Raw genomic sequence first — 13,781 nt, forward strand, 5'->3', positions numbered from 1 at the left:
ATTTTGCTTTTTTGCATTTCTTTTCCTTGGGGATGGTCTTGATCCCTGTCTCCTGTACAATGTCACAAATCTCCATCCATAGTTCATCAGGCACTCTATCTATCAGATCTAGTCCCTTAAATCTATTTCTCACTTCCACTGTATAATCGTAACAGATGTGATTTAGGTCACACCTGAATGGTCTAGTGGTTTTCCCTGCTGCTGCTGCTGCTGCTGCTAAGTCACTTCAGTCATGTCCGACTCTATGCGACCCCATAGACGGCAGCCCACCAGGCTCCCCCGTCCCTGGGGTTCTCCAGGCAAGAACACTGGAGTGGGTTGCCATTTCCTTCTCCAATGCATGGAAGTGAAAAGTGAAAGTGAAGTCGCTCAGTCGTGTCCGACTCTTAGCGAACCCATGGACAGCAGCCCACCAGGCTCCTCCATCCATGGGATTTTCCAGGCAAGGTTTTCCCTACTTTCTTCAATTTAAGTCTGAATTTTGCAATAAGGAGTTCATGATCTGAGCCACAGTCAGCTCCTGGTCCTGAGGTAGATAAGTATTAGCTTTTGGTATTTAATTACATACAAGTATTTACTGACAGTCTACAAATATAAGGTGCTCTGCTGCAGTGAACACCCTCATGTAAGTCAGGAAGCAGCTTATACACTCAGAACTCAAGTGGTGACAATGAAAGACCAAAACAGTAAGGACCTATATAGGAAAAGTATCTTAAAAAGAGTGGCAATCTGCTTAGTTGCTCAGTTGTGTCCTACTCTTTGCCATCCCATGGACTGTAGCCCGCCAGGCTCCTCTGTCCAAGGGATTCTCCAGGCAAGAAACTGGAGTGGGTTGCCACGCCCTCCTCCAGGGGATAGTCCAAATCCAGGAATTGAACCCAGGTCTCCCACACTGCAGGCAGATTCTGTACCATCTGAGCCACCAAGGAAGCCCAAGAATACTGCAGTGGGTAGCCTATCTCTTCTCCAGGGTATCTTTCCAACCCAGAAATCAAACCAGGGTCTCTTGCATTACAGGCAGATTCTTTACTAGCTGAGCTACCAGGGAAGCCCCAAATCAACTATACTTCAATTGAAATTTTTTTTTAAATGGGGAAAAATGAAAAAACAAAAAAAGGCCAGACAGCAAAGGTCAAGAGTCAAAGGAACAGAGCTAAAGTGCAAACCAACATGATCTCTTTGCTATGTGATCTTAGACAAATAATTTAATAACTAGGAACAGCTTTTTACCAACTGTATTAAAAAAGTAAAACCATTTATTTCACAAGGTTGCTATGAGAATAAAGTGAGATACATAAAAGTCGCTCTGTAAACTGTGAAGTTTTATTGTATGTAGAACCAAAGGAGGGAGAATGAGGCTTGAACCTGGTGATCATAAGACAAAGCAGAGTGTTAAGTGCCTCAGGAAAATCCACATCTAGCTGCGAGGTAGACAAGGAAGTCTTTTGTGGAGCAGGTGGTACTTGAGATGGATCTTAAAGGATGGAGGGTCAGAAAACTTAACAGCAGAGAGAGGAAGAAGTAGGATTCTAGATTAGAAAGATAACCCAAGCAAAAGAATAAAAAAGGAAGAAAGTCGGGCATGTAAAAAGCAGCAGAGTTTCTGTTAAAGTCTGGGAAACAATCAAATATAAATCTGGAAAAATTGAGAACAAACTGGAGAGGGCCCTCCCTAACTCTTTGAAGGTCCAGATGTATGGCTCACTACTCCTCTGGACCCCAGTTCTAACAAAAAGAGTCTCTTCTTCCTTTCCAATTACAACAAAAACCTCACTGTCGAAAACTGTTGTGTTCTTTGAAATAAGGCACCCTAATTCAAAGGAAATAATTTAAGCAAACCATACATATCCTGCTATGAAAGGAAATGCTTTCTAAATCCAGGAAAAATTTAATCCCAATGAAAATGAATATAATCCAAAAGGGTTTACAATTTATATTTGGCTTTAGAATCTCTCTCTCTCTCTTTTTTTTTTGGTGAGGACCTTCCAAATCGTATCTTTCTCAAGCTAATATTAAAGAAAATTCCTTAACGACCAACCGAAAGATCATCAAACCAAAAGATGACACAACTAAAGTCAAATTTCCTTTGTCAACTCTTAGAGGAAAACATAGACAAAACACTCTGTGACACAAACCACAGCAAGATCCTCCATGACCCACCTCCTAGAGCAATGGAAATAAAAACAAAACTAAACAAATGGGGCCTAATTAAACTTAAAAGATTCTGCACAGCACAGGAAACTATAAACAAATAACCCTCAGAATGGGAAAAAAATAATAGCAAATGAAACAACTGACAAAGGGTTAATTTCACAATTTGTATGGAAATACAAAAAAACCTCGAATAGCAAAAGCAATCTTGAGAAAAGAGAATGGAACTGGAGGAATCAACCTGCCTGACTTCAGGCTCTACTACAGAGCCACAGCCATCAAGACAGTATGGTACTGGCACAAAAACAGAAATATAGATCAATGGAACAAAATAGAAAGCCCAGAGATAAATCCACGCACCTATGGACACCTTATCTTTGACAAAGGAGGCAAGAATATACAATGGAGAAAAGACAATCTCTTTAACAAGTGGTGCTGGGAAAACTGGTCAACCACTTATAAAAGAATGAAACTAGAACACTTTCTAACACCATACACAAAAATAAACTCAAAATGGATTAAAGATCTAAATGTAAGACCAGAAACTATAAAACTCTTAGAGGAGAACATAGGCAAAACACTCTCTGACATACATCACAGCAGGATCCTCTATGACCCACCTCCCAGAATATTGGAAATAAAAGCACAACTAAACAAATGGGATCTAATTAAAATTAAAAGCTTCTGCACAACAAAAGAAACTATAAGCAAGGTGAAAAGACAGCCTTCAAAATAGAAAATAAGAGCAAATGAAGCAACTGACAAACAATTAATCTCAAAAATATACAAGCAACTCCTGCAGCTCAATTCCAGAAAAATAAACGACCCAATCAAAAAATGGGCCAAAGAACTAAATAGACATTTCTCCAAAGAAGACATACAGAGGGCTAACAAACACATGAAAAGATGCTCAACATCACTCATTATCAGAGAAATGCAAATCAAGACCACTATGAGGTACCATTTCATGCCAGTCAGAATGGCTGCAATCCAAAAGTCTACAAGCAATAAATGCTGGAGAGGATGTAGAGAAAAGGGAACCCTCTTACACTGTTGGTGGGAACGCAAACTAGTACAGCCACTATGGAGAACAGTGTGGAGATTCCTTAAAAAACTGGAAATAGAACTGCCATACGACCCAGCAATCCCACTGCTGGGCATACACACTGAGGAAACCAGAAGGGAAAGAGACACGTGTACCCCAATGTTCATCGCAGCACTGTTTATAACAGCCAGGACGTGGAAGCAACCTAAATGTCCATCAGCAGATGAATGGATAAGAAAGCTGTGGTACATATACACAATGGAGTATTACTCAGCCATTAAAAAGAACATATTTGAATAAGTTCTAATGAGGTGGATGAAACTGGAGCCTATTATACAGAGTGAAGTAAGCCAGAAAGAAAAACACCAATACAGTATACTAACGCATATATATGGAATTTAGAAAGATGGTAATGACAACCCTGTATGCGAGACAGCAAAAGAGACATAGATGTACAGAACAGTCTTTTGGACTCTGTGGGAGAGGGAGCGGGGGATGATTTGGGAGAATGGCATTAAAACATGTATATCATATAAGAAATGAATTGCCAGTCGAGGTTCGATGCAAGATACAGGAAGCTTGGGGCTGGTGCACTGGGATGACCCAGAGGGATGGTATGGGGAGGGAGGTGGGAGGGGGGTTCAGGATGGGGAACACGTGTACACCCGTGGCAGATGCATGTTGATGTATGACAAAACCAATACAATATTGTAAAGTAAAAAAAAATAATAATAAAAAAATTTTTTTTAAGAAAAGAAAAAAAAATAAAATAAAATATTGAGGGGAAAAAAAAAAGAAAGAAAGTCAATGGGAATTTGCTGTATGACTGAGGGAACTCAAACTGGGGTTTGGTAACAACCTAGAGCAATGGGTTGGGGAGGGAAGTGGGAGGGATGTTCAGGTGGGAGGGGACAAAGGTAAATCAATGGCTGATTCATGTTGATGTTTGGTAGAAACCAATGCAATATTGTAAAGCAATTATCCTTCAATTAAAAACAAATAAATTTTTAAAATATTTCCTTTGTCAACTTGATTGACTTTCATGGAATGTAGCTTAATTCAAAATTACATGGCTATGACTGTTCTTTATTTTTTTATTGAAGGATAATTGCTTTACAGAACGTTGTTGTTTTCTGTTAAACCTCAGCATGAATCAGTCAAAGGTATACATATATCCCCTCCCTTTTGAACCTCCCTCTCATTAACAGTTTCTTTTTTGCACAAAATACATAAGTGTGCTTTTTAGAAGAAAAATATCCTTTGGTTGTTTTTTTTTTTAATCTTTTGGGCCACATACTGTAAAATAATAAATTACTCCATCACTTATACTTTTACATGAATAGTTTTAAGAAGACTTAAGAAGCTATGCAAAATGCTTTATCACTACAGGCACACAAAAATCCTAAGCCTATTTTAATGCCCTTAGCTGAACACTAAACTTCTTAACGGTAGGGGAAAAGATCAGAGAACCATTTAAAATTATGTGAAAATAGTCTTAAGAGATTATCTACTCCAACTTTGATAGACATTTGCAAGACAAACTGGCAACTTTCTTCTGATACGCAGAGTATATCTGAAATTAAAAAGTCTTTTGGCAGCCAGTACAGATGACATCATATACCATACTGGACTTCTTTCTTTATGATGACATATAACTGCAAGAAAAATCAAGAACTACACACATCTTTGAAAAACTGCAAAGTATTGTCATTGTTTCAAAGAAAGCAGTTAATGAATTTATACTATCTCCTCCAACCATAGTACTAGAAAATACTCAGCTTTTGAACACTAACACTAGTTTAATGACTGAAAAGAGAAAACACTGGGAATTCCCCAGTGGTCCAGTGGTTAGGATTCTGGACTTTCACTGCCAAGCAACCGGGTTCAGTTCCTGGTTGAAGAACTAAAAATCCCACATGCCATGTGGCCAAAAAAAAAAAAACTACTAACAGATTAATCAAGCCTTTCCATAGAACACACAAAGCCCTTCCTGTGCTGCCTTTAGAGACCACACAAGAGCAAGCCTCGAAAGCCTCCTTATCTGAAACAAGGAGGGCCACAAGAGGGGTGACTCGGAGAATGAACCTCTGCGGATCTGATGGTCAAGGCAGCATGCTCAGCACCAGAGACAAAGCCAAGAGTGATTACAAATGTAATTCAACTTATAATACTAAAAGAAGTCAAAAGAAGACGACCTAGAACAGAGGTCTTTCAATCCAAAGAGGTTCCTGAGACTAATCATCTCATAAATTATCACACAGTACTCCATTTTCCTATCAAACTGACACCCTGGCTAGTGTGGAGAACATGTCACTGCCTAATTCAGCTGCGGAACTCAGCTCCATTTATAATTCCTTCAGATAGCTGAACTCTGCACTGTGTAATTAAGTGGACCATATACAGTTTCTTAAGTAAGAGCACCCACGCAGCCCTTACAACTGCCAAAGTGCCAGCCTAGTTTTTGTTTCTCCTTCAGAACAAAGCACAAGTTCAGCTGACGTAACCTCACATGACCCAGGTCCTCTGGTATTTCGTCAAAACACTGTGAAGCAGAAATGAGGCTTTACTAGATGATGGGAAAGGATTCTTCAGTTAACGAAATTTGCTTCCAATCTGACAAAATTCATGCTTGTGCCACTTCAGAATTTATTACAAGCCTCTTCAAAATGTGCTAATTTGTCACCAAAGGAAACATTGTGTATAACAAAAAAAAACTACACCTAATTAGTCATATAAAATCTACTCAAGAAAGCCCCTAAAATAGAACAATTTCCTCATAAAACGTATGTGATAAAAAGTTTCCAAGAGCATAACTGTATTTATAGTGCACAGCTAGAATACATACAATATGCATGCTTATATTCTTCTTGAAAAATGCTGTCTTATAGGTAAACAATCTATACATGATTTGCATATATTTCCTTGTATAAATCAGTTCACCAAATGAAAAAAATACTCTATAAACTATTTCCAGTATTTCACATTCAACCAGCTACACAGATGCAATATAACAGTACTGGCAGCCAAGTGAACAGAATTTCTTATGACTAATTGGACAAAACCTACTATGTACACCACAGAACTGACAAATTCTGGTAAGACTTACTTGCTACTCCTGATGCCAGTCCATAGAGCAGTCCTCCCCCATCTGACTGCTGAGGCAACACATGCGTTCCTGGAGGAGGCGGCTTTTCCTGTCTGATGAAGTTATACAGTAAGGTTTTCACAAGTTTGCTGGTGTATGGAAGACTACACAAAAAGAAAAAAAAAAGAAGAAAATAAACTCATATTTTGGGGAGTCAACTGACTGTGTTGTGATAATCTATTGACATAAAAGGGATTAGCACAATTCAAAGAAAATCTAGCACTGTCACAAAACAGAGACGATTATGGGCTTTGAGATCAGACTTCAGGTTGAACGAATTCTGGCTTTCCTCTTACTATGCTGTATGTTATTCATCAAATCATTTCAACTCCTAAGCTTCAGTTACTTTATTTGTAGTCAGTACAACAGGTGAGATATTACAAATTCAGTATATAATACAGTACTTGACACTTGAAGGGAGGTAGTAACAGAATCAGTAGGAAAAAGCAAGAGTTAAAAAATACGGAAACTGACGTGAACAGTAATATTTGACTTAACACAACATATCTGAAATATTCAACATATAACCAATATAAATAATTATTGAACCTTACATTTTTAAAAATAAATAAAAATAGGAAATCATTCAATCTATGCATGCATACAAAACATGTCCATAATATACAGACATTTTTTTTTCAATATTAATACTGTCTTTCAGTAATGGGTGGAGAGGAGAAGGGAGAGAAAATAGGTTAAAAGGAAAATGTGTTCATAAATTAGTGATGAATCAATTCCTGCAATCTGGAGAAAGCTTTTAAACAGGCTCTTGAGCCAATGCTTAAGGCCTTTTCATCTCTATTATCAGTGATTTTCAAATGTGTTCCAAAAGAGTCCTGAAGGATTCTGTGAATGTGCCATAGGTATAATCAAGGTGGCGAGAGGGATGTGAGAAAGACAAAGGTGTCCGTGTGTGTGTGTGTGTGTGTGTGTGTGTGTAATATTTATCTACTCCTAGCCCCACTCACCAGGAGACTCTAAGCTTGTGCTCAGGAGCACAGTGCCACATCCTAACACATGCCTAGCATACAGTAAATGTTTGTGGCCTAAATTAAAGGAGGGATGGTCAGTGAAGCAGCTGCCAGGGAAGTCCAAACACATGGTGATGAGGCATACACTGTACAGTAGTTTCAATGGAGCTAATGGGAAGGGGAAGCTAGAAATAATTTCAGTGAACAAATATGACTGGATGACTCCTTAAGACACACAGAATGACGCAGCAGGAAGAAAAAGAGGACTTCATAGTTTCAACTCTATAAAGAAACCACTAGAGAAGGTAAAGAAGCTGGAGGATGAAGGGGGTGGGGAGGATGGCTAGTTTAGCCAGGAAAGCACATCCTTGTGGGATCGGTCTGAAGTTCTGATGGAACAACCAGAGGAAATGTCTGTTTGGAGATACGGAACAACACTAAGAAAAGAGGACAAGACAAGAACTATAGATGAATACAATAAAGAACTTGACAAATTTAAAAGAGAAACATACCATCGACCTCGCATCAAATACTTGTGACTGATGCTCTGTCGCAAAACTTCCTTGTGGAAGAGTTGGCAAGAAAGGAAAACCACCATTGTTGACACAGCTTCTACTGATATTTCATACGTAATATCTCTGAAAAAAACAAGAAACAAAGCAGAATAATGATCGTTTAGGAAGATATTGCTCTTTTCTAAATAAACTATCCATTTAAAAATAAAACATTTAATGTTTCTGGATTATTTTAAAAATACTAATATGCTTAATATAAAAACTAAGTCAAGCAAAAATATGCAACCTTTCCTTGTCATTAGTTCTTGTAATGGGTGAAATATCCTATTACTTTCTTATTTTCCAGTTCCATCTACTGATGAATGACAAGCATATTAGTGTATAATGGGAATAACTGCCAGCAAAGATCCACTCTAAAGCCCTTATGTTTTATCCCTATTTAGTTATAACACAGAAACAAACATTCAGATTGTAAAACTGAAGAGAAGTCACAGGGTAGGGAAGACAACGACTTCCCGAGTTGATATTCACTTTATAATAAGAACAATGGTAAACTCTAGATTTTCTATCTCTAAGAGTGTACGTTCTCAAGGCCAACTCTGCCTGTTCAGCAAAATATGAACAGTAAACAAATTATCCCTGTTTTCTTAAACACACTTCTTTTATGAAAGACTACTACTGTCCTCCAAAAATCATTGACCCCTTTTAGAAACAAATCTTAGATCAAATAAAAAGGAAACAATTTCAGCTGAGTAGCGAGCACAAACAGGAACAAATGCATCAAAATTTTTTCAATTATTGCAAAACTTTAAACACAATTATCAGGCAAAACAGTAAAGTCTGAGACCAGGAAAGTGAAAATCTCAACAACACAACAAAAAGAGTAACAGCTCCAAAAAAAATCAAAATATTTTTTACAGAACTGAAATATTCATGCAAAGTTCAAAGAAAAACACTTAACACCTACTTACAAGAAGCTCATTAAACAAATTAAAGATGATTTTATTCTAGAAATGGGCAAGCTAACCAGATCTTTGGACTTCCCTGCAGGAGATCCAGGTTTGATCTCTGGATCGGGAAGATCCCCTGGAGAAGGGAATGCGTACCCACTCCAGTATTATTGCCTGGAGAATTCCGTGGACGGAGGATCCTGGCAGGTTACAGTCCATGGGGTCGCAAAGAGTCAGATATAATTGAGTGACTAACACTTTCACTTTTCACTTTCACCAGATTTTTAAGTTCTAATTCTATCAGATATATATGGAGTTCTTATGGATAGAAATATCTTTTGGAAGTAAAGTATACAAAATAAAACCCAAAAGACCTGTGCAAATGATCTTATTATGCAATAAATAAATCTCATTTCTGCTCAGAAATGTAATACAGTATAACACTTTTTTTTCCTGAAATTTCCATAAGTATTATTGTAAATATTAACCACATAAAAGGCAATTCTTTTATTTGCTCTTATTTCTCAAAATGAATCAAAAACAGTCCTGATGTGTTGTATTATGGTTCATTAATTCTTTGCTAATGATGATTTGGGTGCAAAGCCCAAAGGATTTTGAATCACGACAATCATTTATTCATACAGCCCATGCCCATCAGGAATCCATACTCTATAGTCAATTGGCTAGGCTCTTCAGTTGGGTCAGGGCTTGAAGACAAATCCTGAAGAACAAATATTCTGCCACAGGGTACAGTAATCTGGATAGGTGACTACCTCCAATATATTTGTTAATGTATTCAGTCATTGCATCAATAATTAAAAAAAAAAAAAAACTAGTGGTTTACAATTCAACATCTTACTCTAGGTCCCAGAACCAGGAAGAAATTGTTATCCTTTGTTTAAACTAAAAACTATGGTTATTAATAAATACTAGATGCAACAACCTTAAGGAAAGACTATAGATTTAGAACAAAAGGCTGTTCTCCTTAGAAATTAATTGGGCCGAACAACTTCACAAATGGAACAACAGGAAAAGTTTCAACCCTTGAACCATCCTCTCTTGCCACAGAATTTTGCAAAGAGGTTTTGATTGTGGAAGGTAGGGAAAGCTTGTAGCATAAAAGAATACTGACTCAAAATGACATTTTCATATCAAGCTGAAAATCCATTCCTCAAAATTCTTAAATGAATGAAACTAAGTAATCCTTCCTGTGTGCTTCATGTGCTGTGCTGTGCTTAGTCGCTCAGTCGTGTCCAACTCTTTGCGACCCTATGGACTGTAGCCCGCCAAGCTTCTCTGTCCATGGGGATTCTCCAGGCAAGAATACTGGGGTGGGTTGCCATGGATCTCTCAAGGGATCTTCCCAACCCAGGGATCAAACCACAAAGTGCAGTCTCCCACACTGCAGGTAGATTCTTTAGCATCTGAGCCACTGGTGTGTTTCATAGATCCACAGATAAAAATTCAATGTGTTTATCATACTGTATTCCAGTTGATACATCATTCAACAAATATTTATAAAGAATTTATTCTTACTATGTCTAAACAGGCATTATATTACACATTGGAGATACATCCATTAACAACAGATAACCTCTGTGGATGTTATACTTCAGTGGAAAAAAAGAACTCAAGTAGTAATTACTCCAAAAAGTATCATAAAGAAAAAAGAGCAAGTAACAAGAAGAAAAGATTATATGGTACTCCAATCTTAATTGTAGGATCAAAGAAAAGCTCCTCTGAAAAAGCAACATTAAGACCTAAAGTATGAGAGGCAATGATTTACAGTCAAGTCTATCTTTCTTACCAGAAAATATGAGATTTTAGCTAGAGATTCCTTTGTTTTTTAGTTGTTTGTATTCCCAACTTGAGTTCATAACAGGCATTCAATGGATAAAGCATAGAGAGACAAGAGGGATCTCTATTGCTCTGATTTTGATTGGAACTAACTGGAACTTCCTGAATAATCAACAGAATAGCATGCCAGGCATACAAAACTTAGAATAGCAAAAAAAAAAAAAAAAATCAAGAAAGAAATATATTGAGGTCATATAATACACGATCATAATACAAAAGGAATACTCATTCCAACAAAAATGCAAAGGGACTTTCATGAAAAAAAGGATCCAGAATACTGCTAACTGACTTGTTAGAGAATATCTTATTCATCCTGTTGGCCAGCGCTCATTTATTAGTATTAAAACACTAATAAAGGGCAAACAGGATGACTAAATGGAATGGAATGACAAAATATCACAAACATAATTCTACACAAATTAATTACAACTAAAATTCTCATTGAGCTTCTTTCAGAAACTCTTAACATTTTTGAAAGAATAAACACATAGCTAAGTCAACCTTGAAACTGAAAAGAGAAGAGAGGAACTTCCCCTAAGAGATATCAAGCCATGTTACACAGCTGTAGCAATAAAAACAGTATGGTATTTGCCAGTACACAGGCAAAAAAGAAGACAAACCAATGGAATTCAACTGAGAACTGAGTGTACAGGACAAACCTGTGTTTCTAGGGAAATGTATAATAAAATGGATCCACAAATCAATGGAGAACAGATTGTACAGATGACTGTTGTTGTTCAGTCACTAAGTCATGCCCGACTTTTTGCAACCCCATGGACTGTAGCACACCAACCATCCCTGCTCTTTACTATCTGCTGGAGTTTGCTCAAATTTATGTCCATTGAGTCAGTGATGCCATCCAACCATCTCGTCCTCTGTCATCCCCTTCTCCTCCTGCCTTCAATCTTTCCCAGCATCAGGGTCTTTTCCAATGAGTCACTTCACATCAGATGGCCACAGTACTGAAGCTTCAGCATCAGCTCTGTCAATGAATATTTAGGGTTGACTTCCTTTAAGATTGACTGGTTTGATCTCCTTGTGTCCAAGGGACTCTCAAGAGTCTTGTCCAGCACCACAATTCGAAAGCATCAATTTTTCGGTGCTCAACCTTTTTTATGGTCCAACTCTCTCATCCATACATGACTACTGGAAAAACCATAGCTTTGACTATACACACCTTTGTCAGTAAAGTGATCTCTCTGCTTTCTAATATGCTGTCTATGTTTGTCATAGCTCCTTTCCACTGCAGTCACTGTTCACAGTGATTTTGGAGCCCAAGAAAATAAAGCCTCTCACTGTTTCTACTTTTTCCCCTTCTGTTTGCCATGGAGTGATGGGACTGGATGCCATGATCTTCATTTTTTTAATGCTGAGTTTTAAGCCAGCTTTTTAACTCTCATCTTTCATTCTCAACAAGAGACTCTTTAGTTCCTGTTCACTTATTCACTACTGTATCTCTGGCATCTTGTGGATGGCCACAAGTACACTTACACTTATAGAATAGTCTCATTTCTTATTGTACTTGTCACATTCTAACATTATATATTAGTTTGTTTACCTACCCTTCCCACAACTACAATCTATGTCTTATTCATGTACCCACCTTAAGGCCTTTCCTCTGCTGTTGCCTCTGCTTTAGAAGCTTTCCCATCACAGAGTGACAGGATTCCCTGACTTTGGGTTTCTATTAAAAGGTTCACTTCATAAGGAGCCTTCCTGCACAATCTTGGCTAAGATACCATATTACTTTTTTCCATTGTACTTGTCACATTCTAACATTATATATAAATTTGTTTATTGTCTGTCCTACCCAACCCACAACTAGAATCTATGTCTTATTCACAACTGTATCTCTGGTACCACTGACTGGCCACAAGTACACACATACTTGTTGAATAGTCTCTTTGTGCTTGTGGGCACAGTGAGAAATTAATTTGGGGTTTACCAAAACCAAGAAAAATACATTCCTTCATGCACAAACTTTATGTGACAAAAAAATATCTGAAACTCACAGCTTCCAAACACTATTTTATGATTTAGTGCTCTGCACAAAAATTCACACACACACATACAGAAGAATTCTCTCACACACACACACACACACACACAGGAACCCCCTGGCAGTACACAGGGCTCCACACTTCCACTGTGCAGCTGGTGCAGGTGTGATTCTTAGTTGGGGAACTAAGATCCCAAGTGCCACATGGCATGCCCCCACTCTCAAATAATTCACTAGACTCCTAGGGCCACAGTTACAGAACTAGTAGCAACAGAAAAATATTACTGAACATATTTTCGTTTACTCCATTTTCTATCATAAGTGGTACTAAAAATAACTAGTATTTTAAAAGTCAGCTTCAAAATAAGGAACACAGATTTGGGTTCTATCAATAACCTCAGATGTGCAGATGACACCACCTTTATGGCAGAAAGCAAAGAGGCACTAAAGAGTGTCTAGGTGAAGGTGAAGGAGGAGAGTGAAAAAGCTGGCTTAAAACTCAACATTCAAAAAAATGAAAATCATAGCATCCAGTCCCATCAGTTCAGTTCAGTCGCTCAGTCGTGTCCGACTCTTCATGACCCCGTGAATCGCAGCACGCCAGGCCTCCCTGTCCATCACCAACTCCCGGAGTTCACCCAGACTCACGTCCATCGAATCAGTGATGCCATCCAGCCATCTCATCCTGTCGTCCCCTTCTCCTCCTGCCCCCAATCCCTCTCAGCATCAGAGTCTTTTCCAATGAGGCAACTCTTCGCATCAGGTGGCAGAAGTACTGGAGTTTCAGCTTTAGCATCATTCCCTCCAAAGAAATCCCAGGGCTGATCTCCTTCAGAATGGACTGGTTGGATCTCCTTGCAGTCCAAGGGACTCTCAAGAGTCTTCTCCAACACCACAGTTCAAAAGCATCAATTCTTCGGCGCTCAGCCTTCTTCACAGTCCAACTCTCACATCCATACACGACCACAGGAAAAACCATAGCCTTGACTAGACGAACCTTTGTTAGCAAAGTGACGTTTCTGCTTTTGAATATGCTATCTAGGTTGGACATAACTTTCCTTCCAAGGAGTAAGCGTCTTTTAATTTCATGGTTGCAGTCACCATCTGCAGTGATTTTGGAGCCCCAAAAAATAAAGTCTGACACTGTT

At 38.2% G+C, this 13,781-nt stretch overlaps 1 protein-coding gene across 1 annotated transcript in view; it reads right to left on the reverse strand.

Annotated features, from left to right (window-relative positions):
- Window positions 1-13,781, reverse strand: part of DYM (dymeclin) — a 327,946-nt gene that overhangs the window by 285,700 nt on the left and 28,465 nt on the right. The window contains exons 2-3 of the mRNA XM_010840966.1: window positions 7,825-7,950; window positions 6,303-6,445 (exon numbers count right to left, since the gene is read on the reverse strand). Coding sequence (XP_010839268.1) covers window positions 6,303-6,445; window positions 7,825-7,950 — 269 coding nt within the window. The remainder of the gene's footprint in view (window positions 1-6,302; window positions 6,446-7,824; window positions 7,951-13,781) is intronic.

Source organism: Bison bison, unplaced genomic scaffold (genome assembly GCF_000754665.1).
Source record: "Bison bison bison isolate TAMUID 2011002044 unplaced genomic scaffold, Bison_UMD1.0 scf7180017864153, whole genome shotgun sequence".
Classification (NCBI taxonomy): Eukaryota; Metazoa; Chordata; class Mammalia; order Artiodactyla; family Bovidae; genus Bison; species Bison bison.